The sequence below is a fragment of the Mya arenaria genome, chromosome 11, assembly GCF_026914265.1.
Source record: "Mya arenaria isolate MELC-2E11 chromosome 11, ASM2691426v1".
NCBI lineage: Eukaryota > Metazoa > Mollusca > Bivalvia > Myida > Myidae > Mya > Mya arenaria.
The window spans coordinates 28,259,488-28,284,003 of NC_069132.1; the positions used below are offsets into that span (position 1 = coordinate 28,259,488).

The following is a 24,516-nucleotide window of genomic DNA, read 5'->3' on the forward strand; positions in this document are numbered from 1 at the left end:
AAAAGGGATTATCATTAAGCTTCCGAAGTTAGTGCACGAGGACTTCATGCTTTAGATACAATACAATGTGAAAGGGGCAGGTAATCCAGACATTTGAGCCTGTCCTCTTGATTAAAACGTTGTGTGCTGCCAATAAACTGTTGTGTCAGAAGATCGCGGTTAAAAAGTTATTTTGTAAGAAATGTTGTGATTGACATTCAGTAATCTCATAATATAACGAAATTATATCGCATTAAACGTAGTATTCACATTTTCTCTGGCGATACATTTCCCTATTACCATGTTTATTCAAAGGCTACATACGACTAAATATTACAGAGCAAAAAGCATTTAACTGTACTGTAGCATTGACTATTGTAGATCCCTCATTTTCTGTTACATTTTGGTTATAAGATAAGATTTATTTCATGTCTCAAATGCAAGATACAATAAACATAAGCTCACTAATCATTTTAACTGACTATTTTTTAACATAATGTATAATAAGTGATTATGATTAATTTATTTATACAGTATATTGTTTAATAACAACAACTTAATAACAGCGTATATCTCTTTTAACAGCTTAAAAGAGATATAAAAAGGATATTTTATATATTATGGAATTCAGATCAAATGCTTAATAGACAGATGGATTGCATTGGTATTAAAATACATGTATGAAACAAATATATTGATGTTTTATATATATAATTTTTAACCATTTTATTACTAAATGGAACTTTGGTGGTCGTAATTATTAGAACCTTTATCTAAGCAATTAAATCAGATTCCATCTCAACAATATATCCCATTCCTATAATAGAAAGGATGAGCTTAGGTCAATTCCTATGGAATTTTAATTTATCCATGGCACAAGTTGTATGAATGGCACAAATAAGACACAATGGCTAATTTCTAAGGACACAAGAGTTAGACTACTGGTACATATATTGGAGCCATGACAATCAAGTTCAGCCCTTGAGACGCATGTGACCTTCACACACACATTGCTTTTTTGTTTTGTTTGATATTTCAATTCTATGACATTTCAGGAACCAATCTTGGACATTCCATGGTAATACCTTTCAAAATGCAAATGCAAAACATTGTGTTTGACTATGCTGTGTATATTTTGACTGCTAAATTAGATGTCAGCCATAAGAACAAGGAAATAACCACTGAAAACAACCTGCATATTTTTTCTTTCAATATTTCAACTGGTTTTCATTTTAGTTTGTATCCTAAAATGATGATCAAACATAAATGTAAAAAAGTTTGATTAATCATATTTTTTTCAAAAGACCAGTCTGTTCCTAATGGACACTTACCAATTTGTCTAAATAAGCCATGAATAAGACCTTGCTTTCAACTCAGGTTGAGGAATTAGCTATTTTCTGACTGGGTAAAATCTGCAAACCACTTCAAGTAAGGGTTTGAAAGCTTTCATTTGAATTTTGTCTTTTTTCCAACTTTCATGTAGATATTTCCATCTTTATGGAAGGCAAAAGTGTTAAGAAGAAACCAGTGAGCAGGAAGAGGTCTGTGAAAAAAGAACAAGATGATGATGAAAGTCCTGTACCTTCCAAAAAGTTGAAGACAGAAATAAAGAAAGAGGATGGAGGAATGCCGCATGTATCGGAGCAAGAAAGCCTTGACATTAAGGGTCGAAAAGCTCCCTTAAAATCCAAAGTGAAAAGTATGTATGTATTCTTTAAATTTATCAATCTATTATTTGTTGATTTGTCAAGTAGCTTAACATAGTGCATCACTGCATGGTGAATTTGTGTTCAATCATGTATGGAAGAAACAGCAGGAAACAATAGTGTTAAACACCAATGAAATCTTAAGAAAAAAATGGCCTTTTAACCCTACCAAATTCCTTAAATTTCATGAAAGCCAATATTTTGTCGTGAATAAGTTTAAGCATTCAAACAAATGTGCATGATTCAAGTATGGAGATTTATGCCTCTATTAGTCGTCAGTTATCCTACCAATGTTTCAGAATCTGTAATGTATATTTTCCTACCCAGCTGAAGGTTTCTCAGTGTCTTGGAATGAGGAGTCTGTGATTAGCAACAGGCTTGATGTTCCAGTGTGGGCTACCACCAATGTAGTCAAACTGTTGGACGAGGGATGCACAATTCCTTTTATTGCCAGGTACTTGTGATTCAATGTTTTCTTGCTTTTGTGTGATAAGCCACTGCATTCTTATTTAGTGTTTATTTGCTTTCCACAAAACTGCTTAGAATGCGGCACAGTGTTTAATTTCTCAGTTCATTTTTAATTAGTTTACCAGCTATAACAGCCTATGATTGTTTGAGAAATAAGCCCTGCCCTAGTTGTTTGTCACTTTTCCAGATATCGGAAGGAGCAAACAGGAGGAATGGAGGCAAACAAGCTGCGGGATACGTTAACACTGCTGGAAGATCTCAGGTATTGTGGAAACATGTGTTAGCTTTCACTTACCAGTCTTAAAAATGCAAATACATGTATGAACAAATATGATAATAAATGCCGGTTTGTATCTTAAAGTTTGAAGTGGTCATACATGTAAGCCTTTGCTTTTATAAATGGTAGTAAATTGTTAATAATATACCTTGACCTTGGAGGTAGAGTTTAGATGAGTTTCATGAGACTTAAAAGACAGTATGTATTGAACAGGGCAGTTGAGAACAAGGTGAAGTCTGTGAAGCAATCTATAGAAGAAAAGGGGAAGCTAACAAAAGACCTTGAGACAGCATTGAGTAACTCACAGACACTTCAGGAAGTTGAAACTCTGGTGAGAAAATCCTGATACCCATAATAAATCTGGCCTTCTTTATGGAATCATATATTAGAGTTTTAAAGCTATAAGTATTGCTTGATTTAATTGATTGATAGAGTATTTAATTACTTGTTTCTACAGCAAAGGCTGATGATTATTTCACTGTCTACTCTTATGCGTAAATCCCTACTACAACCTCCTAGAAAGTCAATTGAGAATGGTATGAGAATCAAACAAAAATATCATTGAAAACTTGTATAGAATTCAAGAGTACAAGTCAGTTGATTTGAACATTCACAATTGGCCATTCAGTTAATAGAAATTGATACATGTACTGGCTAGGGTTATTCCATTTAGACATACAACCCTTCCCAGGAAGGCAAAATAAAGTTATCTTTTAGAGAGGCCCCTGTTTTTGTTTTTTATAACAATATTGGAAGAAAACTTACAATTTAAAAGTGCTTTACTCAGGTGGGATGTACATGTATGCTTAACTGGAATAGCCTTTACAATGTCTCTATATGTGTACCACTACATAATTTGATTTAAACACAGTGAGAAATATGAAATGTGTATTATCTGGATTGATTTCTTTACAGTATGCCCCATTCAAGCCAGGGAATAAAGGAACACTTGCAGAGAGGGCGAGAGCTCTGGGCCTCCAACCCCTGGCCTTGAAGTACATCAGTGGAAGGGGATGGAAGACTGAGGCTGATGCTTTCATAAAAAAAGACACTAAAGGTGAGATATGAGTTTTGAAGTTTTTTAGCTAATGCTTTTGCATCCCTCATATTATGTCCATGCAGTTCCATATAGTCATTCATGTGCATGTAAATGTATGTTTAAATTTCATAATTTATGCCGAAACTAACAGCTGTTGTTTTTGTTACAAATTGTGTGAATACCGATTTTTTCTTTAGATGAGTTTAAATTAAAAAATTGTTTATTTTGTTGAGGTATCTTAAGCAAAAAACTTTCAACTTTTATTTTACCCTGTCTGTTTTTATGCCCCCAAAGGTGGGCATATTAAAATCGCACCGTCCGTACGTGTGTTCTCCTCAATAATTCCTGTTCGGGCTGTAACTTTCTCTTGTATGAACAGATTTTAAAATGTTCCATGTCCCTACCTCTAAGGTCAAGGTCACACTTAGGTGTCTATTCACAATGGAATGCTGCATATAAAGACATAGAGTATAGGTTGTCTTGTCAGGGCTGTAACTTTCTCTTGTATGGACAGATTTTAAAATGACTTGCCACATGTATTCGACATACCAAGACGATGTGTTGCGTGCAAGACCTTTGTCACTACCTCATAAGCATTCCTTACTTCATATTATTATGAAATGCTGCATATATGCATATATAGATGTCATGACCGGGCTGTAATTTTGTCATGTATATGACAGATTTACAACAAAAACTTGGGACATGTGTTTGGCATATAAAGATTGTGTGTCATATGCAAGATCCACATGCATACATCAAAGGTCAGTGTTTGATCTTTAACTTTTCATGTACTAACCTTGTTCATAGGTCAATGTCACATTCGGGGGCATTCGTCACATACTGTGACAGCTCTTGTTTTTTCTACTTTGTGGTCCTGTGACAGCCTTGGTGTTGTTGCTGTCAGGGTCATTTAAAAAATCTTTAACCTTGACTTTTTAAGATATTCAACTAAAACATTGAACACATGCTGCCAGAGAATACATGTACAGTAAGGCTCATAAATATGGCTGTAATTATTGTCAAGTTGGGTCCCATGGTTGAATTAAAAAAAACAACAGACAAGCATTTTCAGTTTGCTCTGCAGTGATCTTGTAAGTATCTGTGTATTTTTTTCCATAAGATTGAGAAATTGTGAAACTTTTCCTATGATAATTGAAATTTTGTTGGACTAATGTTTGCAGGTTTGCAAGATCAGAAAGAAATCCTGGAGGGAGTGAAACACATTATAGCGGACATTGTTCACAAAGACCCAAAGGTTATGGAGACAGTCAGAAATGTGTATGTTACTTACTTGGGTTGAAAATGGACTTCTGGTTGTTGCTTTATTTAATATTGATCATTTTATGCAGTTGTCATACATTCAGCAGAAACACAGATGTATGATGAACTACATATGGGTGGCATAGATTGGAAATCACCAGATTTTACGACAAAACTGTGAAAACAACAATTCTGATGGCATCTAATTTTCATTAACCTTCAATGTATAACCTGTTGTCACTGGACTATGTGTAAATTGTGTTATTTCATTAAACCTTATCTTTCTATAAAACAACTAGTAGATACAATGATGCTTGTGAAATCTTACACTGATTAAATAGAAACATTAATCAGGCAATAGCAGTTAATAATTGCAAAATACAATAACTTCTTTACATGAACAAAAAAAATACAACAAATTTTCCTTGCATATGAATAAATGTTTTGTCTTCTTAGAGGCCTGGATGGCCAAGTCTGGATCTACAGCTGTGAAAACAAGGGAAAGAGACCAGACCCCAAGCCCGGCACAAAACCTGAGCCCACACACAAATATGAGCTCTACTTTAACTTTCAGAAGGCTGCCAAGAATGTTCAACCTCATCAGGTGAGTTCTATTATTCTGGTGGAAAGTTTGGTTTGAATGGAAAACATTTATTTTGTAAATGTGTTGAAAGAGAGAAAAGGGTCGAGGTTTAATGGATAGTTTTTATCATTGGTTGACCTGGTTAACATAATAAAGTACATGTATGGATTTGTTCATGATAGTGTTTATGAGCAGTTGACCTAGCAATGAAAATAAAATAACCCCGCTACAATAAGCAAAGAAGGGATTAAGAAATTGCATCAAAAGCAAAAAGTGACCATAATGGGAGGTTTCTGTTTCAACTTTTATGATTTGATCCCCAGTTTGTAAAGTGCCTGTTGCTAGGGCATGTGGGTGTTTGGAAACTGATCATACTTGTAAGGTTGCAGGCTTTGTCTTTTGTTTGTAATTTAACTGCTTTTGCCTGGATGTCCTGTTTTACCTTGACTAGATGGGTGGTGATAAAAACATAACAAGAATTACTGAGGGCTATTCTATTTAAATATGTAACCCCCAAGAGGAAGGCACTTTTAAAATATACCAGCCCCTACAGAAGCAAATTAACCCTTTTGCAGTCCCAAGTTAGCAAAAAAGACACCCACCCATATACTGTTTAAATAAATAATTGCCTTTCCCTCGTGCTTCATATGTTTTACTGGAAACGCCCTGATTCACAGTAAACTAAAATTTATGATTTTCTTCCGTTCCTCCATATTTCAAGTTGTAACATACAGGAAGACAGCAAGAAACATGCAGGGGTAATTGTTCAGAACTTTGTTTAAGCATAAAACATTGAAAATGTTATCATTGTTTACTTTCAAATCTTTACTGCTCTGAAAGTTTGATAGATGCACTTGTGATCTGCAGTATTTGTAACAAGCTTTCAGACAACTGTTTCAGTGCTTGTTTTATCAAAATATAAGTTATACGAGCACATAATCAACAATTTGATGATTAAAAGTTAACAACAATGTAATTAATCAGGTTGCTCACTTTATCAAAGTTGTGAACAATCAGCCCATTGTAACACATTTGTTTGCAGATTTTAGCCATTAATCGAGGAGAAACACACAAGATTCTTGCAGTGAAGTTGGAAGTTCCGAAGTTTCTCGAACAGCAGATAATCTCCACATGCTGTCAACGAATGCTGCATGGAAACGTGAACAATGACAGTCGTGTCATACTGTCTGAAGCAATAGATGATGCCTACAACCGTCTTATACTGCCTCAAATACAAAGAAATGTCAGGTACTGTGAAAGGTGGTCATGTAGTGTTGTTTAATGTTTGATTAAAGGTCCGGTACAACAACTGTTTATGTTAGAAGCAATATTGAAGGGATAGTTGTTATGTTTTGCTCCTTCCTGACTTTTTTCTAATTTATCAGGCCTATTACTGTCAAAATTGGAATTAATAGAATTAATTTTATACCTTTAATATTCTGAACTAATTGTTTATCAGTCATTCACCAGATTATACATGCATGTATATGTAGTTGAATAATTCAAAGAGGATGATAAAATTCTACTTTTAATTAATTCTAATTCTAGATCTAACCTGACAAAGCAAGCTGAAAAATCCTCCATAGAAGTGTTTGCCAAGAATCTGAAGAACTTGTTACTTCAATCCCCACTGAAGGGCCACGCCATCCTTGCCATTGATCCCGGCTTCTCACAGGGCTGTAAAGTAGCAGTCATCTCACAAACTGGTACGGAATATTACATACTCATTTAATAAGCTTGTCTGATCTTCTAAGAAATAGCTGAGGATTGATTTGCCATAGCATTTTTTTGTAAAGCTAAAAATTGCCTGAATCTGGAAACAATAATTATTGAGTGTTGGCCCCTTTTTTAACTGATAAAGAAAAAAACAAGAGAGTGTTAGTGTTCATTGTGCTGCTCTATTTTGTCAATGATACATTGCTTCTCAAATATGTTCAAGCTGATGCATACATCTGTAAATGTTAAATGTTTAAGCATGGAAATGAATTTTACAAAAAATATTACAATGAAACTTGGTACAAATGTTCTCATTGTCAATACTGTATTACTCCTATGGATAGCAAATTCCACCACTCTGGAAATGCCATGCTTCTTGATGCTGTAAAGGTAAGAAAGGGGATCGAACCTTGGATCCTCTGATCCATGGTCTAATAGCCTAACCGCTTGGCCATGGCCACTGATGGTTTGTTTGAATTTATTTATTGTGTTTTTGGTTTTAGGTCAGGTGTTAGCCACAGATAAAGTCTTCCCATTCAGCAAAGTAAACACAGTTCTATCAAAGGATAGAAATAAGCTAGAAAACATGATAGTCAATCACAAGTAAGATAGTTAATCACAAGTAAGATATATTTTAGTTTCTGATTTGCATGCTTAATGAAGAGTGTAAATTCAGTCATGAACATTATACATGTACAACCATAAACATGTTAATTCCATACATAAAATGTCATTACAAGAAACAGAGCATTAATAATGCCTTAATGGGCTGCTTATGAATCCTTTTGTAACATATTTTACAAATGATTAATTAAAACATTTACTTTTAAAACATACAGTCATCCATGTTTACTATAACAAGTAAATTTAATCGGAGATGATATGAAATGCATGATAAATCGGTATGCTTGAAAATAAGATGGTAACAATAATTTTGTTAATGTTGTGATTGATCTTAAGCTTCTCCTAATGAAAACTGATTTGGTAAGTGTAAGTAAACATTATTTTGAGTTGACTGTACATGTACAACACTATTTGTTGTTATTCTGTTTCCAGGGTATCTGTGGTTGCTATTGGTAATGGAGTGGCATGCAGGGAGACGGAGACATTTGTGTCAGATATGATCAAGAAACTTTTCCCAGATCTGAAATACTGGTAAGTATGTCAGAAACACATTTGAAAAAAATATGGAGAACCTGTTTATGTGCCTTTATATTATGGATGTGTAGACTTTGGTAGTACCGGGGTATATTGTGCTGTTTTCATCGCATAACTTTGCTGACATGCTGCTATAAAAGGCACCAGAATATAAAGAAAGGATATGGAATTTATAGCAATGGGTTTTATATTTCCTCTTTCAAGATTGGTATTTTTGAAGCCAAAAATCCTTAGATAAACAGTATGTTCACTTGTATTGCAAGCACTCCGATCAACCTAAATTATGTACCAAACAAAATTCATAGCATGGTGTGTAAAAGTGGAGCTGCTAGTATTTGTGGATTTGAATCCCTGTTTTGGGCAAAGTGTTGGATGTTGTTTATTTAACAAATCATCTTACAAATCTATTTAAGCATCGTGAGTGAAAGTGGGGCCTCTATCTATAGTGTATCGGACATTGCCCAGAAGGAGATGCCAGAGTTGGACCCCTCTCTCAGAGGGGCTGGTGAGATCTTAATTTGAAATACAACATTGATGATTAGTAAATAAGTAATAATTTAAAAGAGATATAAAAAAGTGGACAAGATTTAATGTTATTTAAACAATATATTTGGGAATGAATACAGTTTTCAAACCTGAACACATCAATTTTAGTACTCCATGTGTACAAAGGAATGTGTTCTTTCAGTGTCCATTGGCCGAAGACTTCAGGATCCCCTGGCAGAGTTGGTGAAAGTTGACCCCAAACACATCGGAGTAGGCCAATATCAGGTGTGTATTAAAACTTACTGAATGGCATGATTTAAATTGTGTCAAAGGATTCAAATGTTAAGATACTTTACCAACTCTCACAAACAACATTATTTTGAAGGAAAAATGACATGGTTTTGAAACAGCTTTTTGTGTTATTAATTTCAAGCCATTTTTAGAACATGGTTGTATTGGCACATGTAGAAAAAAATATTACAGTGCTCACTCAGTGAAATAAACTGCAACACTATTCACCCTTTATACATCATAAGTGAATACAGAGGCTCCTTTTGTTCTCCCCCAGCATGACATGCCCCAGAACCAGCTAAAAGTCTCCCTCGACTCAACTGTGGAGGAGTGTGTCAGCTTTGTGGGTGTCGACCTCAACACATGCAGTGAATGTCTTCTCAGGTGTGGAACTTCTCTTAGTTAAAACAAAAGTTTACTTGATTAGCTGTTTTCTTTCATGACTAGCAACTGTGAAATCTTGACTGTCTGTCATAAGGTATCATTTGACTCAATCATTTGAGTCACATCATTGTGGCTGAGCATCAATGGAAACATGCACAGCAAGTTTCGCTACAGGTTTGAATCTTAAAATAAAGGTGACGTTTTGTTGTCAAAATTCCTCTTTAAGATCTTAGTACAGCCATCAAAGTTAGTTTCTGGCTTTGAAAATGATCACAAATGGGCCTCTGCAGTGCATTTTTGTTTTTATTTATTTTAAGTTTTGAAAGCAACATTCATAGTGTTAAGAAAACAATAACATATGAGTAAAAATAACTCTTTTGCTTAATTGGTTTAATCGTTCTTTCAGTCGAGTATCTGGCTTGTCAGCTGCGAGGGCCAAGAAAGTCCTGGAATGGCGGGAGAAGTTTGGTCCGTTCATCTGTCGTGAGCAGCTTATGTCAGTGAAAGGGCTTGGGGCTAAGACCTATGAACAGGCAGCTGGCTTTGTCAGAATTCACACACTGAATCCTGAGTAAGTATTTCAGATTGATTTTATAATCAAACTGAGACATTCATTAAATGTCCTCAACACTTTAACAAAAGCCTTGTACGATCTCAAATAAAGTATTCGCTGCTATGTTGGAAATAAACTTGGCACATTTCCCCAAAACAGGTATTTGAATTAAATTCTTAGCTAAACTAGGTATGATAAAGAAAACATATCAGCTAGTTTTAATGACCTAGCGAATGTATATTAGAAACATTTCCATTTAGGCAAAACATTGATTGGTGCATCATGTGGATTGAATGATGACATGAAATAAACATTAATCTGAAGTTTTTATTCATCTTTAAAAGAGGTATTATCATCATTTTTTAGAGTCTACAGAGGAACAACTAAAAACTCAGATGCTGAGGAAAAGAGGGGGAAGAAGACAAAAGGCAAGAGAAAGGCGAGTGTGGAGATACAACCAAACCCATTAGACATGACTTGGATCCATCCTGAGTCATACCATCTCGCACACAAGTAAGAGGGTGTAGTAGATCATAGTGAAATTTCAAGTAGTGGAATATGTGTGGGATTAAAAGATGATCTTAAACAGAATCCATAAAGCAAGTTTGGTAGAATTTTTAACTTAAACTTGTCTTCTTCTTTTTTTAAATAAAAGCTGAATATGAATAAAAACTAACAATGTTTGTATGACAAAAATTAATAGATACAAGGAAATGGTATAAAATAAATTCAAGTGTGATGAAAAGAAGAGGGGAATTAAAATAACCAATGACATAAACTAGGATTGTTTTCCTAGAAGTGTTATTACTTAGATGCATTATGAATGGTCCCAGAACAGACTTTACTTCAACATGTACATGTATTAACATTACTTAATGTTACAAGAAGATTCAGTATGAAATTTAGATTCAGTATGACATTACCATGTTTTTGACAAATTATGTGTATTCTCTGTCTGCATTATATATCCTTTTTCCATAGATCATTCACAAATATGGGATTGAGTGAAGTGTGTGTGACAGTAACACTTTTGTAAGTCATGACATTTAATGTCTTTCAAATATAATATATGTTTTGTTCACATTTAAAAATTTAAGTATGTTTTCCACTTGTAGATTTGTGGAGCTTGCTTCGGTAACATTGGATGACATAGGACAGAAAGACTTTATTAACAGAGTCAACCAGTACCTGTCACAACACAGTTAGTATACTATATCATACATTTCCCAAAAGCAACACTTTATTCATTAAAAACAAGAGTGCCGCAAGTGAATGCCAGGAGCTCGAAAAGAAGCATAATTCAGCAATTAGTGAGCCCAAGTTATGGCCCTTGCTATACATGGGTGTTCACTGTTAAGTTGTTTACTACGCTCCAAGTTGACGTATTAAATGTTTGTTTTTTTAAATTGAAGCCAAGGTAAAAATTATTTCAATAGTATATGGGTGGGTGTCTTTTTCACTAATTTAGGCCCCCAAAATATAAATTTGCTTCTGTAGGGGGTAGGCATGATATTATGTTGCCTTTTCCCAAGGGTTATGTATTTAAATGGAATAGCCCTTACCATATAAAATATATTTGGATGGCTTGAAATTTTTAGGATTGATATTTCTCCACGCTCGTCATTGTGAAGTTAGATTGTAACTTTTCTTGTACAATGATCCCATTTTCTATTGCAGGTGTCAGTGACGTATCCAGCCAGCTTGGGTGTGGGGAGCCCACTGTGAACCTCATAGCAGACGCCCTTCGACGCCCCCTTACATATGATCTCAGAGATGGTGGGTGGACTTGATTTTCACCTCTGCCTGACTGATCAATGATATTTCAAGTTTCAATTTCTTATGATGGAATGATTTTACAGTAAATAGGTAGATTTTGTACATAACCTACCAAGATACACTTTTTTACCTGCTGGATAAAGTAACTTCACAAGTTTTTCTTGTATTGCTTTTCTTGCAAAGATATGTTAAAGACTGTGTTCCATGCAAATCATGGCAAACACTTGGTCTATTAGGGGTGGTATTACACTTGTTTCCTATACTTGTTTCCGGTGTATATCTTTTTGACAAATTACTGTAGAGTCTTCAAACTTGGAATACAAATTGGTCATGGCCCTTATATGACCCCTATTTTTTAAACCAAAGGTCGAGGTTGTGGTTACTTTTACAAGAACAATGGTGGACACTCACCACATAGATTTATGAAATTCTATTTCATTATCATATAATAAAGAATATTATTTTGACAGTGCATTTAAAGTTTTGATATCTATTATTTTCCAGAGTTTGACAAGCCTTTATTCAAGAAAAGCAAGACAGACATCAGCAAACTGAAAATGAACGACCAAGTGTCTGGAAAAGTTAGTAATGTGACCCACTTTGGGGCCTTCGTGGATATCGGGGTTGGGAATAGCGGCCTCGTGCACACAAGCCAGATGTTTGTTAAAGACAAGTATGGACAGAGGTCAAGGCACAGCCTTCAGATCGGAGAAATGATTCAAGCTACCATTGTAAAACTTGATCTTTCAAAAGGGCATATTGGATTAAAACTTGTAAAAGTTCTGTAATATTTCAAATACTCTGACCAAAAAAATATTGATTTTTAAATAAAATCCAAAAAGCAACAAAAAGTTGTCTGATTAGAGAACATTCTGTCACTAGTAGTAGTATCTTAGTGGAAGTCGGAATTAGTCATTAGTAGTAGTATCTTAGTGGAAGTCGGAATTTTCATTCTTTGTTAATATTTGTAATGTGAACATTCTGTCACTAGTAGTAGTATCTTAGTGGAAGTCGGAATTTTCATTCTTTGTTAATATTTGTAATGTGAACATTCTGTCACTAGTAGTAGTATCTTAGTGGAAGTCGGAATTTTCATTCTTTGTTTATATTTGTAATGAGAACATTCATTTTTTTTTCTTTTTGCTTTATTCAGTCTGGGTTTATTTGTTCTGGTGATATTCATTTACTTTGATACCATGTTGTGTTCACTAAAATTGTTAAGTTTAGGTTTTTCATGTGACATTCAATTATATGGGTTACATACATGTATATATCATTATATGTAAATATTTGTTGATAATCTATGTGAAACATATACATGCTGTATTTTAACATTGAAGAGCCTTTTCATGTAACATGTTTTACTTGGTAAGAATGTGTATGAAATAATTAATATGATCACTTGGTCTTAAACCTCAGGCCCCAGTTGCTCGAAACTTCTTAAGTCTCGTACAACAGGTTTAAGCTAATCTCACTATTTTTTTTTATTTTTTTTATAATTTGTGTTATATTTACTTATATAAAATATTTTAGTCTTTAAATAGGAATTGTCTTGATGATTATAACATTTAACCATGTTTCATTTATCAAAATCAAATATAGTATGTATTTTGGCCTATTAAAAAAAGCTTTTAAAGCCATTTAACCTTAAAAAGTTTTGAAAATTTGGGCCCGAGGTCTTGGCTTCTCATTAAAATGTACCTGAGCAGTATAGGACTTTTATTGATAGCACTCTTGTGAATATGTGTATAAATTAATGTATGATTGTGTTTGGGAGTTTTCTTGTTCAGTTAAACTTCAAATTGTTCAATGTTATTAATGTCCTTAAAAGGTGCAATGTTATTAAAATAGGCCCGTTGTAGTTCAATTTGCATTTAACAATTTCTGTTGAATAAAAATTTAAAATGTTAATTTTAGTTTGAATCTTTGTCTATTCATATTATTAGTCCAGGTCAAAGCTACTGCTTTAAATCCAATGCTATTCCATATAAGAAATCTACTCCAGGCTCAGTAACTCAAAAGAGATCTCCTATATTTCTCACTAAATTCTAACAAAATTTGATTGGTAGCGTACATCGATAGCGATGTTGGGCTAGCATTTGTTGCTCAAACCAAAGTCATCTCAGCATCTACTGTACAGTTCCCAACAAATCCTCATTGGCAATTGGGCTGAATTCCCGGGACCTCAAGTAAAGGTTGGTTGTCCGGTTAGCGCAGTGGTTAGCGCACTCGCTTCTCACCAATGTCGGGTCGGGTTCGATTTCCGGCCTGGGCGCATGTGAGCGGTTAGCGGTCACCAAGCCGGACAAGTGGGTTTTCTCCGGGTACTCCGGTTTCCCTCAGAACACAAAACCACACTCGCGCGCAACATCGTGCCAACAAGAGTGACTTAGTATAAGCTATCATAGTTTCCTTCACAATCGTTGTAAAAATATATAATGTTTAAAGTAAGTCAATGTTAGGCGATTACAAGTCAAAAAACAATTTCTGTTCCGACAGCTGCAGTCTCCTCGAATGCTCATGGAACCTGGACTGGTAGTTTACATAAAGGCCTATCATAATCATGTTATTACTGCTCTCTGTGTCAGTGTCAAGGTCATTGCCACTATATGCTAAAAATACTTTGTCCATGTAATAGCTCTCATCAAGTCAACATTAATCTTGATAGCATCGTTTTTGATACAGCCTCATCTAATGCCTATGTAGGAATTTGCACAGATTTGATTCAACTCTTTGTTCAGGTAAACTGTATAGAGACACATTGCGCATCTTATCATGCACATGAAATTGGCGGATTAGAGGCATGAAGTTGAGGGCCTAACGGCGTAAAGCTGGTGGCCTAGCGTCCTTAAATTGTTTTCTATTTCAAAGTATTTTGTTCTTCATTTGTACTCTTCGAAAAAAATAAATAAACGCTTTATGCACAAATTACCACCCCGTTTAGCGAATTTTGCAAACTATGTTTGGGTATCAAAAACTAGGTGAAAACTCCTGAATAATAGAAACGAGTTCTGTTCATTTTAAAGCTGCACTCTCACAGATATACCATTTTTACAACTTTTTTTTATTTTTGTCTTGGAAAGGGGAATTTATTTGCAAAAATATCTGCAAACCAATGATATAAGACTGCTGACAAAAATCAGATCTTAGAATTTTATATTTCTGGTCGACGAAAATTAATGTTTTACGGCCTAACGGTTTAAGAAAAATGCATAACACATCAATTTTTTAACTTAAATATAAAAATCTGCGATCTAATTTTTTGTCAGCAGTCTTATTTAACTAGTTTCAATGGATTTTCGCAAAAATTGGCTTGTTCCAAGACAAAAATAAAAAAGTCAAAACGTTCAATCTGTGAGAGTGCAGCTTTAAGAAGTTTAAAAACAAAAAAAGTCGATAATTGTTTTCTATTTTGATGCATTTTTTATGCATTTCCTCCGAGAAACAAGATAAATAAACGCGTGGTTGCTAGGTCGGTTTTTAAGAAAACGCTGAAACTAATTTAGGCCGCTAGGCTAGTAGCTTCACGCCACTTGGTCGCAGGGACGCTAGATACACCTTTTTTAGGAAAACCGCTTGAAATGGAAGAAAACTATTCCTATTAGGGGCTAACAAACGAAAACGCATGAACAGATGCTTTGAAACAAAAAAAAAATAAGTCTGCTAGATCGACCTTTTGGAAAAAAAATGTTGATAATCGCCACAGGAAGCTAAACTGTGCATACAAATGTGATTTTGACATTGTTCTCGACGAAATCGCGTCAAAACATGCTTCGAAATAGAAAACAAGAACCACTAGGCCTTCCACCAGGCGGCTAACTGCACGCCGCTTGGTCGCATATGGCCGCGAACTTCACACCACCAACCAGATCGCTGCCTTCACATTGTCGCTTGGCCGCTAACTTCACGTAAATCTTCCAAACGAGAACAAGATCACAAAAATGAGATAATAACAAGCAATATTATCGCAGCAAATAACAGTATAGAGACATATGAGTGTATTGCATTTGTGATACCGGGCTTAACGAAAACATGTAACCTGACAAGTCCGATAGAATAACGTTTTTACTGATCAACGTTTTTTTGGTCGCATCGTGCTCGGCCGCATGACGCTTTTGTTTGCATAGAGCATTTGAATTGACAAAACAAATTAATATCATCTTTCGCTCGTCTGTCTGTGGAACAAAAACGTCGGTATACTGTGATTGCCTGCCATACCATTTGCCATTTACATCTTGGTACATATGTTGCCATATACACACACAGCATGAAAAATAACTCTGGCTTTAATTGTGTTAGAGTTATGCCCCTTGGTAGACTGGAAAAAACAACAACAACAACAACAACAGACGAGCGTTTTCTCGGCGGAGCTCTTGTAAAAATAAATCGCTCATGTGAAAAGCAACGACCAAAGCCACAATTACCCCGACCCCGAACAAAACCCACCACCTGCAATTGCTGGAACGGACTTAATACACCCCTACACTGTTTATTTTAATTAATATTGTTTAAAACGGTCCGAGTAGCCTGACATATTGTAAACTGTAATAAAGGGAAATAAGATACAACGTTTGCATTATATCATAGTAATAACCGACGAAAATGTCAATACATTCCCTTTGTTTGAACATACATGCAAATCTGAATAAAATGTATCTTGTGATTCTAAAATGATTTATATTCATGCTTTTTTATTGATATACAGTTTTCAGTATAAATCAGATTCATTTTCAAATTCATTTGAAATATTCCCTTGCTTGCATGTACTGTGGCCTAAATCAGCTTCATTAATTGGATGTCCAAAAGTGCAAAATGGGTGTGTCCCACATAACAGGATGTTTATTTCATTAGAACTCAAATTGTCTCGCACAGGTGTTACTAAGCGTGGATACCGGTACAGGAACACTATAAGGCATGTGTCGAATTCGTATCGAAAACGAGCTATTTGGACTATTTCAAGACTTTAGAGAACTAGAGATTTTAAATGGAACTTGAACAGAGTGAAATCAACAAACTTATGGACAACCACAATTTTCTGGTAAAAACTTTTTTCAAGAACAAATTACTTGAATATGAACCAACATCAAGAATTCTCGAAATATTTTAGTAATTAGCATTCTGCTTAAATTCTATTATTAATTTATGTAATTAAAATCTGCTTTAAAAAACTTCTTTTTTTTTTTATTTTATTCACTGTAATTTGAATGCATTCTCATAGAAAAGTAAGATGTTAATGTTGTTTTATTTAGTCAAATATTACCCGAAACTGAATTTAACCAAAATCACGGCGGTTAGTTATTTGCAAACAACTAATAAGTTAATAACAAACCGAACGAAACACATTCACATATTTAATAGCGTATTGCATACATGTACGTCCAAAAGAGAAATCATCTTAAAGTCTTCTTTTACCTATACCAGGTTTCGGGCGTCGGACCGGAAGTGGAACCGGAATTTCGGAGCATTAGGGAGGAGACTGTTCACCAACAGGAGCTGGTCGGCCGCAGTCTGCCACGAACCGTCAGGCACAGGGCCAGGAAAAGGTGAGCCTTTAGTAATGATGCGCGTGCGCGTGCGTGCATGTTTGTGTGTGGTATTTTAATGTCACATATCCATTCCGGGTACCACCTAAAGCTGCACTCTCACAGGTTCTAAGTGATATTTGATAAAGAAAAAGAACCTTTTCGCGTTGACCACTCGCAATGCAAAGCGGTTACAGCCCGGCCACGTCAAATTACAAGGTTTTTTTAATTATGACTCTTAATTGTGACCTTTGTTTTAATATGAGTCTTTTATGCGGCACACCGTCTCGCCGTGTTGGTCGTTTGTGCCAAGCTAATTCAACTCACCTATACAAAGCCAAGATACAACTCGGCCACGCCAAATTACTAAGCTGCAGCCCTCATATTCCATCGTACAACTACTTTTGACGAATGATCACTAAGAGTGACCTTGACTGTTTACATACAGACATGAGTCTTCCAAACACACACTGTCAAATCATGATGAACATTACCGCCAAGTTATTTTTAAATACCCCAGTACACGGCCAAGTTTCAGCTTTGACACAAGGTATTATAAACTCTTTTTACCGATCACCCTAAATTGACCTTGACCTTTGGCCTACACATCTCTGTTTTACAAACTTGTAACACACCGCCTTGTGAACGTGTATGCATATTTTCCCCGACACGACCATCCTAATGGTTTTATATAGAACTATATGTGGAAACAGTCACCTATACAAGGTGTCAGTAATTTCTAGCCAGCGGTTGATGAGAACGAGTGCGGTGGACAAAGCAATAACAAAAGGAAATTATTTGATGGTAAAATTTAAGTTTACAACATTAGCCTACATTTATGTCAATATACGAAAACCATGTTGGAACAGCCTGTCCTTACACTAGACACATGCAGTGGCGTAGCTACATATAGGCCTTGTAGGCCTGGGCCTACAACTTTTTTTGAAAAATGACAAAATTTAAATAACCCAAATATACAATAAAAGACTAATAGCTGCTCAAACACTTTGAACAACTCAAAATTTGTTTTATGTTAACTAAAGGTTGGTGTTTATTGAAACTACGTACAGGGTTTATTGCTTGATTTTAATGTAATCATTGCAAATATAATTAAGTGTGTGTAATGCACACATGAAAGTCCCCAAACTCACATAGAACCATCGGGCCTACAAGTTTTTTAGGCCTAGCTACGCCCCTGACATGTTGGAGCTAGCATTTCAAAAGTATAGCAAACTCCAATGTGGCTGCTAGTTTGACGTTCTGAATGTGATTGAACTACTTTGTTAGGTTACGCAAACTTATAAATGAATGTTGTTGTTTGTTTTGACAGGTCACCTTTACCATCGGGCAGAGGCAGTGGCGCATACACACAGTGCATGTCGGTCAAATCCCGCCATGTACTACGGACTTGGTTCTATGAGCACGAAACCAGCCCATTTCCTTCCGGTGAGACAAAACGGAAATTGGCGAAAACTGCAGGCTTGTCATATAAGCAGGTATGTGCATGGCGCAGCCAACTTTAAATTCGATGGTGTATACATGAAAATTAAGTGTGTCACGCATCCAATACACAAATTTAAGAATATAAGTATATGGGACAACTTTTGTAAGAACATGTGTTTCGGTGAGACCCACCTGTTGGACAGAACACGAGTTTTAAGTCGTGAATTGTTGAACTCCGTGATCACAAATTTGTGATAAATGTGATTTCTGAACTTTGCGGTCCAACGCAAGTTCATCTGACCATTGTCCCCGAAATGAGACATTGCACGACCTCAATGCATGACGAGTTACAGCTTGGCTACAGGGGTATTCCCCCTCCCAAAACCCTTACCCCTTTGTGCGTAACATTCAGAAAGGCCTGGCTACGCCTCTGTCAATCTAAGTCAATTCCAAAAGAAATCCTTGCGTAGGCCGGAATAAAACAAACCATTATGATACACAGTGTAAACAAAAAATATGAAAATGAATGTATTATACTTGATATACCTACATTCAAACACTTATACATACGTTAGAAAATTGGTTACGCTAGTGTTTGGCCAGCACGTACAGTATTGTAATAACCGTCTTGAATGAAATGTATCTTCTATATCATTTTCAGGTGACCACGTGGTTCATAAATGCTCGCCGTCGGTATCGTAAGCGACAACCCGCCTGTCTGAGAAACGAAACCGCCATCGATCCAAAGCAAACGACTGGCAACATGAGTTGCATACATGATTCCAACAACAATTGTGTTAGTCAAGGCAATAAAGTTGTTCAATCAAAACCTACTATAAGCCGTCGCCCATTTACTGAAAATAGCCCGGCGTCTGAGATTGCATATAAAGGTTGCAGTCGAGAATCTACTAGTTCAAGTTGTACAGATAACCATCGGGATGCTACAAAGCAAGATGTACCACCCACAAAGCATTGGTCAGGACATGTAACAAAGGAAACGCGTGACATGCTCAGGAAGAAAATTACACACAGAATGCGCATGGAAAATGAGAAACGTGGGGCTCAAACTGTTGATATGACTTCAGAGTCACAGCAGGAAGAGCACTCGTTTGAAAGAACATCGAACTGTTCCCAACCATGGTATCATGTGGCAGTACAGCGTCTGTCTACTTACACTGATAACCCTATTGATCTTTCTGTAAGCGGATGTCAGGCAGAAATGCGAAGGATGAAGACGTTTCTAGAAAATGAATGTTACAACAGTATGAGCGAAGCCGCTGAGTACCAATGTCCCGTTTTTAACTTCGAAACATACTTGAGGCAAATATCAACCGGATTTTACCCGAGAGAAGAATCAATCAACATATACCAAAAAGGAACATCTACCTACTTATACAAGAGGGAAACCCCTACTAAAGTATATCCGAGGGATACATCTACCGATGTATATCCGAGGGCAACGCCGACCGTAGTATATCTGAGGGCAATATCTACCGAAGTATATCCGAGGGCAACATCTACCGAAGTATATTCGAGAGCAACATCTACCGATGTATATCCGAGGGAAACACCTATTGAAACGTATCCGAGGGAAACACCAATCAAAATGTATCCGAGGGAAACACCGATCGAAATTCATCCGAGGGAAACACCGATCGAAATTCATCCGAGGGAAACACCGATCGAAATAAATCTGAGGGGAACGTCTACTGGAGTAGATCAAAAGGAGACCTTTAATGAAGTATATCCGAAAGAAAGCTCTTCAGAACTTTTCCAAAGGAATACACCTACCGAAATAAACTCGCGGAAAGAATTGACCGAAATATTCCCTGGGAAAACACTTCGTTGCTTTGACAGTAACCAAAGTGTTGATTACTTTAGTGAAATTGTGACGAATGAAACCGAATGGTCGCCTAAAAATCGTCCAAATCGGCCGGAATGCTACTATGGTTTTAGAGGCCATGGTCACAACGCCATCGATTTAAGTATTAAAACAGGATGTGAAGGAACAATGTCAGGCCAAGATGTTTCTACAGAGAGGTGGTTCCGTGGGGTTTCATTCCAGTACTACAAGGATATTTGCAAGTAAGTGAAATGTTGGATAGGGGTTGATAATAGCTGAAGTTCGGATACATTGGTATGGTTACAATATGGCGTAGTAAGATCTGATACTGATAAACAGACAAACGGACACACTTTCTTTAACATTCCTTTGTCAAATAATAGATCTTAATGACCAGAAATGGTTTCTACTAAGGAATTGCAAGCGTGATTTTTGCGTACTAATTGCGTTGAAAAGGAAGATCAATTTGTGTGTAATGACATAGCTAAATTTTGCTTTACACCCCACCAGCAAAAAAAACATCGTACATTTTATGTTTTATGAAACAACATTGATTTTGATGTTTGTTTTCAGCCCCGAAGTTGTAGCGCCAATCAAGGAAAACATCCAGTACCGGGGGCATGGAGACGTTGGTTACAATCTCCAAAGTCTTACTGACACCGCCTTGGTCCGGTCAAGTTCAACTGTGGGTTTTCAAAACTCTAGTAGTTCACAGTTATACGCATCCTGGGATACTGACCAATGTGCGAATGAGTCCACGAAACAGGACACACCAAGCGACTCAAGTTCTTCATTGGCCATGGAAGAAGTCCCAAGGTCAAGGTCAACGATTTGTCAGGCCGAATTGCAATGCCAAGTGGAAATGACAAGGTCAAACGAGCAGGTTGCTGTCGAGATAGGACCGGGTGTTCGGCCAGGAGTTGCTCAGGTAATACACCGATATGTAATAATGTGTTAAAAGACTCCACAACTACAAATTTGGCTAAATGTATTTTTATATTAATAACTTCAAATTATGAAAATGATCAGGCTGATTAATGTATTTATATTTTAAACCATCGTCTAAGATAAAGTAATGTCTGTCCTATTCTAACACAAGATGTACCGAGTTCGACCTATGCAAAGGGCGGTTTGTGTAAAGATTGTTGTTTGCACGGATATGTGCGTCACAAACAGTAGTAAGAACCTTAAAATGAATATTAATGGTTTTGGAAACAATTTCAAATGGGTCTTAGCCTCTTTACCCTGCCTTTGGCGTGAATCTCTCAGACGTCAGACCAAGAAATGCAGAGTTATGGCCCTTGACTTATTAAAATATTGCCAATTTGGTCCTGTGGTAACTCAAAAAGTATCAAAGTAAGGTTAATGAATCTGAATGTGGTAAAAGGGCAATATGGAGATTATGCACCTTAGTTTATTTTTTTCGTCAGACAAGATGATGCAGAGTTATTGCCATTGGCATAAAAAATATAGCCACTTTGATTCTGTGATAACTCAAAAAGTATCAAGCTAGGTGGATAGAGGGCAATACGTCCAAAGTAGACATGGGTGATCTGGTAGGTTTAACGGCTAAAACTGTTGCATTTTGATGGATAAAGTTTACTGTAAATACCATTAGTTCACTATCACATGGGCTGGGTGACTTAAACAATGTATTTAATGGTAGGATTTGTTAAAGGTTTCATGGAGGTTCTCTTGAGACACGCTCATCCTTTTTCACAAGGCTTTCAACTGGTAGGGGACACTTGGCGCCTACTGCGCGGCGCGCTTGTTTAATCTGAAACCTTACACAAACCTAACACATGGAGTGAGGCAACATTCCAATCGTATTTGGTGCATAATTAATTAAAGTTAAAGTGTCAGATGTATAATATCATAGGTCGTTTTGAAGCCTGTTGGCGTATTAGTATGCCCTCATCTTCGCAGTGACGTTGCACAAAAAAACCTTGTCTGATTAATCACTAGAGTATGCTTAATCTTACGATCCTCAAACATGGCATGGAGGTTAATGACTCCTGCTGAATTTCAGGTCAGTAGGTCAAAGTTCACGGTCGAGGCGACCTTTAAAACAGAAAGCGGGTCCCATTTAGAGCTGTAGTATACTTGGTCCTACTATCCTCAAGACTTGAAGGGATGTTGGTCATAACCTACATTTACAGCACATGCATTTGATGCGAATTGAAGATTGGTTGACCGTAGGTGCCATAGATGTTTAACAAGCATATCTTGTGCTCTTATATTAAAGCTGCACTCTCACAGAGTGAACGTTTTGACAACTTTTTTTTTATTTTTTTGTCTCGGAATGAGCCCATTTTTGCGGAAGTCCATGTAAACCAGTTATATAAGACTGCTGACAAAAAGTTAGATCGCAGACTTTATATTTAAGTTAAAAAATTGATGTTTTATTAAAAAAAATCAACCATTAGTAACGGTTTAAGCCATAAAACATCAATTTTCGAACGGCAGTTATTTACGCAAAAATATAGCTCTTTCCAAGACAAAATATTTTTTTTTGTTTTTGTTTAAATGGTATATCCGTGAGAGTGCAGCTTTAATGGATATCCTTCCGGCAAAGCTCAATCGGGGCATATGTCACGTGACTGTGACTGCTTTTGTTGGCGTAAAAATAAATTGCAATTTGGCTATTTTGATTTGATTTCTTCTTTTAAATACAATCTGCCATAAGTATAATGTTTCTTTTACGTTTTAGAAATCACTCTGCAATACACTTTCATACGATACCAAAATTACAAGGAGTCACCAGGCAACATTGTTTGACATTATACACCAGTCAAATGCAACCACGCCCGCCCCCCCCCCCCTCCACCACGCCAGGAAAATGGGCCGTGGTTTAACCTTCGTTATGGCCCCGCAGTACCGTCGAATGCGCTGGTTTTGTCTTTGCTCCCAAAATAGCGATGAATTGGCCTTACCTAGGGTCCCTGAGGTGCGGGGGCATTTGACCAGCAGTTCGTTCCAGCATAGCGGAGATTTTACCCGGGCTTGGCTGGATCGAATATCAAAGTCCGCGCTATTCCCTGGACCTTGGGGCGTGGTTACAATTGACTGGCCAATGATATGAACTAACATAAACTTTATTTGCACACCGGACGCCTAAGTTAATTGATAAATAAATTCAAATAATTTCCTATTCCTTGTTTCTAGCTAAAGGACGACTTGGGAGAGGACACTGCGGTCGAAGGGCTGATGTGTTTGCAGAACGCCGGAGACCCACCGGTTGATGGAGCGTCGTCTACGTAGCTTGATGTTGTAGGATTGATGCAAACCTTCAGTGTTGGATACACACATTGTCGGTTTTATGTACCACGAGGAGTGCTTCAGTGCCAGCTGTACTAAAGGGACTCACTGAAACGGATCATTTTTGTAACTTTGTTAAAACTGAGTTATTTTTATAACTTTTATGCACATACTCTCGAACATAATCTAGTTAACCCGCCTCAAATCATTCCAAGGCAATTTAATAGTGTTTAAATTAACGTGTTTCGTCACAAAGAACATTTTCTGTCACACTTTCCAATAACTATTAACAGAACAGTATTTTATTCACGTAAACTGAACAATTTCTTGTGACATTTAAATACATTCAAACAAAACAAGCTGCGAGGCACTGCATTGTATGTAAAATGGATTTTAATTATATTGAATCTTTAATTCTAAACAATATAAGCTATATGATATAGAGCATATAAACAATGTAGTGTAGAGAGGTAAATGGTAACATAACTTGGAAATAGTGGAATAGTTCTTCGACAAAATATCTCACTGCATTACATGCACGTACATTTAAAGCTTCGTATATGTACTTACTTAACAACAATATTTCAGACTTCTTTTCTGGTGACAAGAGTGCTCTTATTTTAAATTTGGATGATGTTTTAATGTTATATAACAAACATTTTGTGCACATTAGTTTTTTTATTATAAATCTGACTTTGCACTTTCTTGGTTACATGTTATATATTCACATTTACAATATTTCTAAAATGACCAGGTACATCACATAGTTAT

General features: G+C 36.3%; 1 protein-coding gene across 2 annotated transcripts; it reads left to right on the forward strand.

Moving 5' to 3' along the window:
- The first annotated feature begins 121 nt into the window (after positions 1-121).
- On the forward strand, positions 122-13,571 carry LOC128207424 (S1 RNA-binding domain-containing protein 1-like). Of its 2 annotated transcripts, XM_052910327.1 has the most exons (21): positions 122-174; positions 1,035-1,057; positions 1,463-1,678; positions 2,013-2,139; positions 2,341-2,415; positions 2,644-2,761; positions 3,346-3,487; positions 4,654-4,750; positions 5,189-5,336; positions 6,358-6,563; positions 6,864-7,021; positions 7,535-7,634; positions 8,088-8,186; positions 8,603-8,694; positions 8,878-8,960; positions 9,244-9,350; positions 9,757-9,921; positions 10,270-10,416; positions 11,019-11,104; positions 11,581-11,679; positions 12,184-13,571. In XM_052910327.1, exons 3-21 carry the CDS (start codon positions 1,477-1,479, stop codon positions 12,465-12,467), a joined length of 2,535 nt encoding a protein of 844 aa, XP_052766287.1. In that variant the 5' UTR covers positions 122-174; positions 1,035-1,057; positions 1,463-1,476; the 3' UTR covers positions 12,468-13,571. The 2 variants fall into 2 exon arrangements, with proteins under 2 accessions (XP_052766287.1, XP_052766286.1); XM_052910326.1 differs by lacking the exon at positions 1,035-1,057 and having other exon boundaries at positions 133-174.
- The last annotated feature ends 10,945 nt before the right edge of the window (positions 13,572-24,516 follow it).

Coding starts and splice junctions, on each gene's coding strand:
- LOC128207424 (XM_052910327.1), top strand. CDS start 1,477: ATGGAAGGCAAAAGTGTTAAGAAGAAACCAGTGAGCAGGAAGAGGTCT. Junction 3,488..4,653: donor CATAAAAAAAGACACTAAAG/GTGAGATATGAG, acceptor TAATGTTTGCAG/GTTTGCAAGATCAGAAAGAA. Junction 7,635..8,087: donor AACATGATAGTCAATCACAA/GTAAGATAGTTA, acceptor TTCTGTTTCCAG/GGTATCTGTGGTTGCTATTG.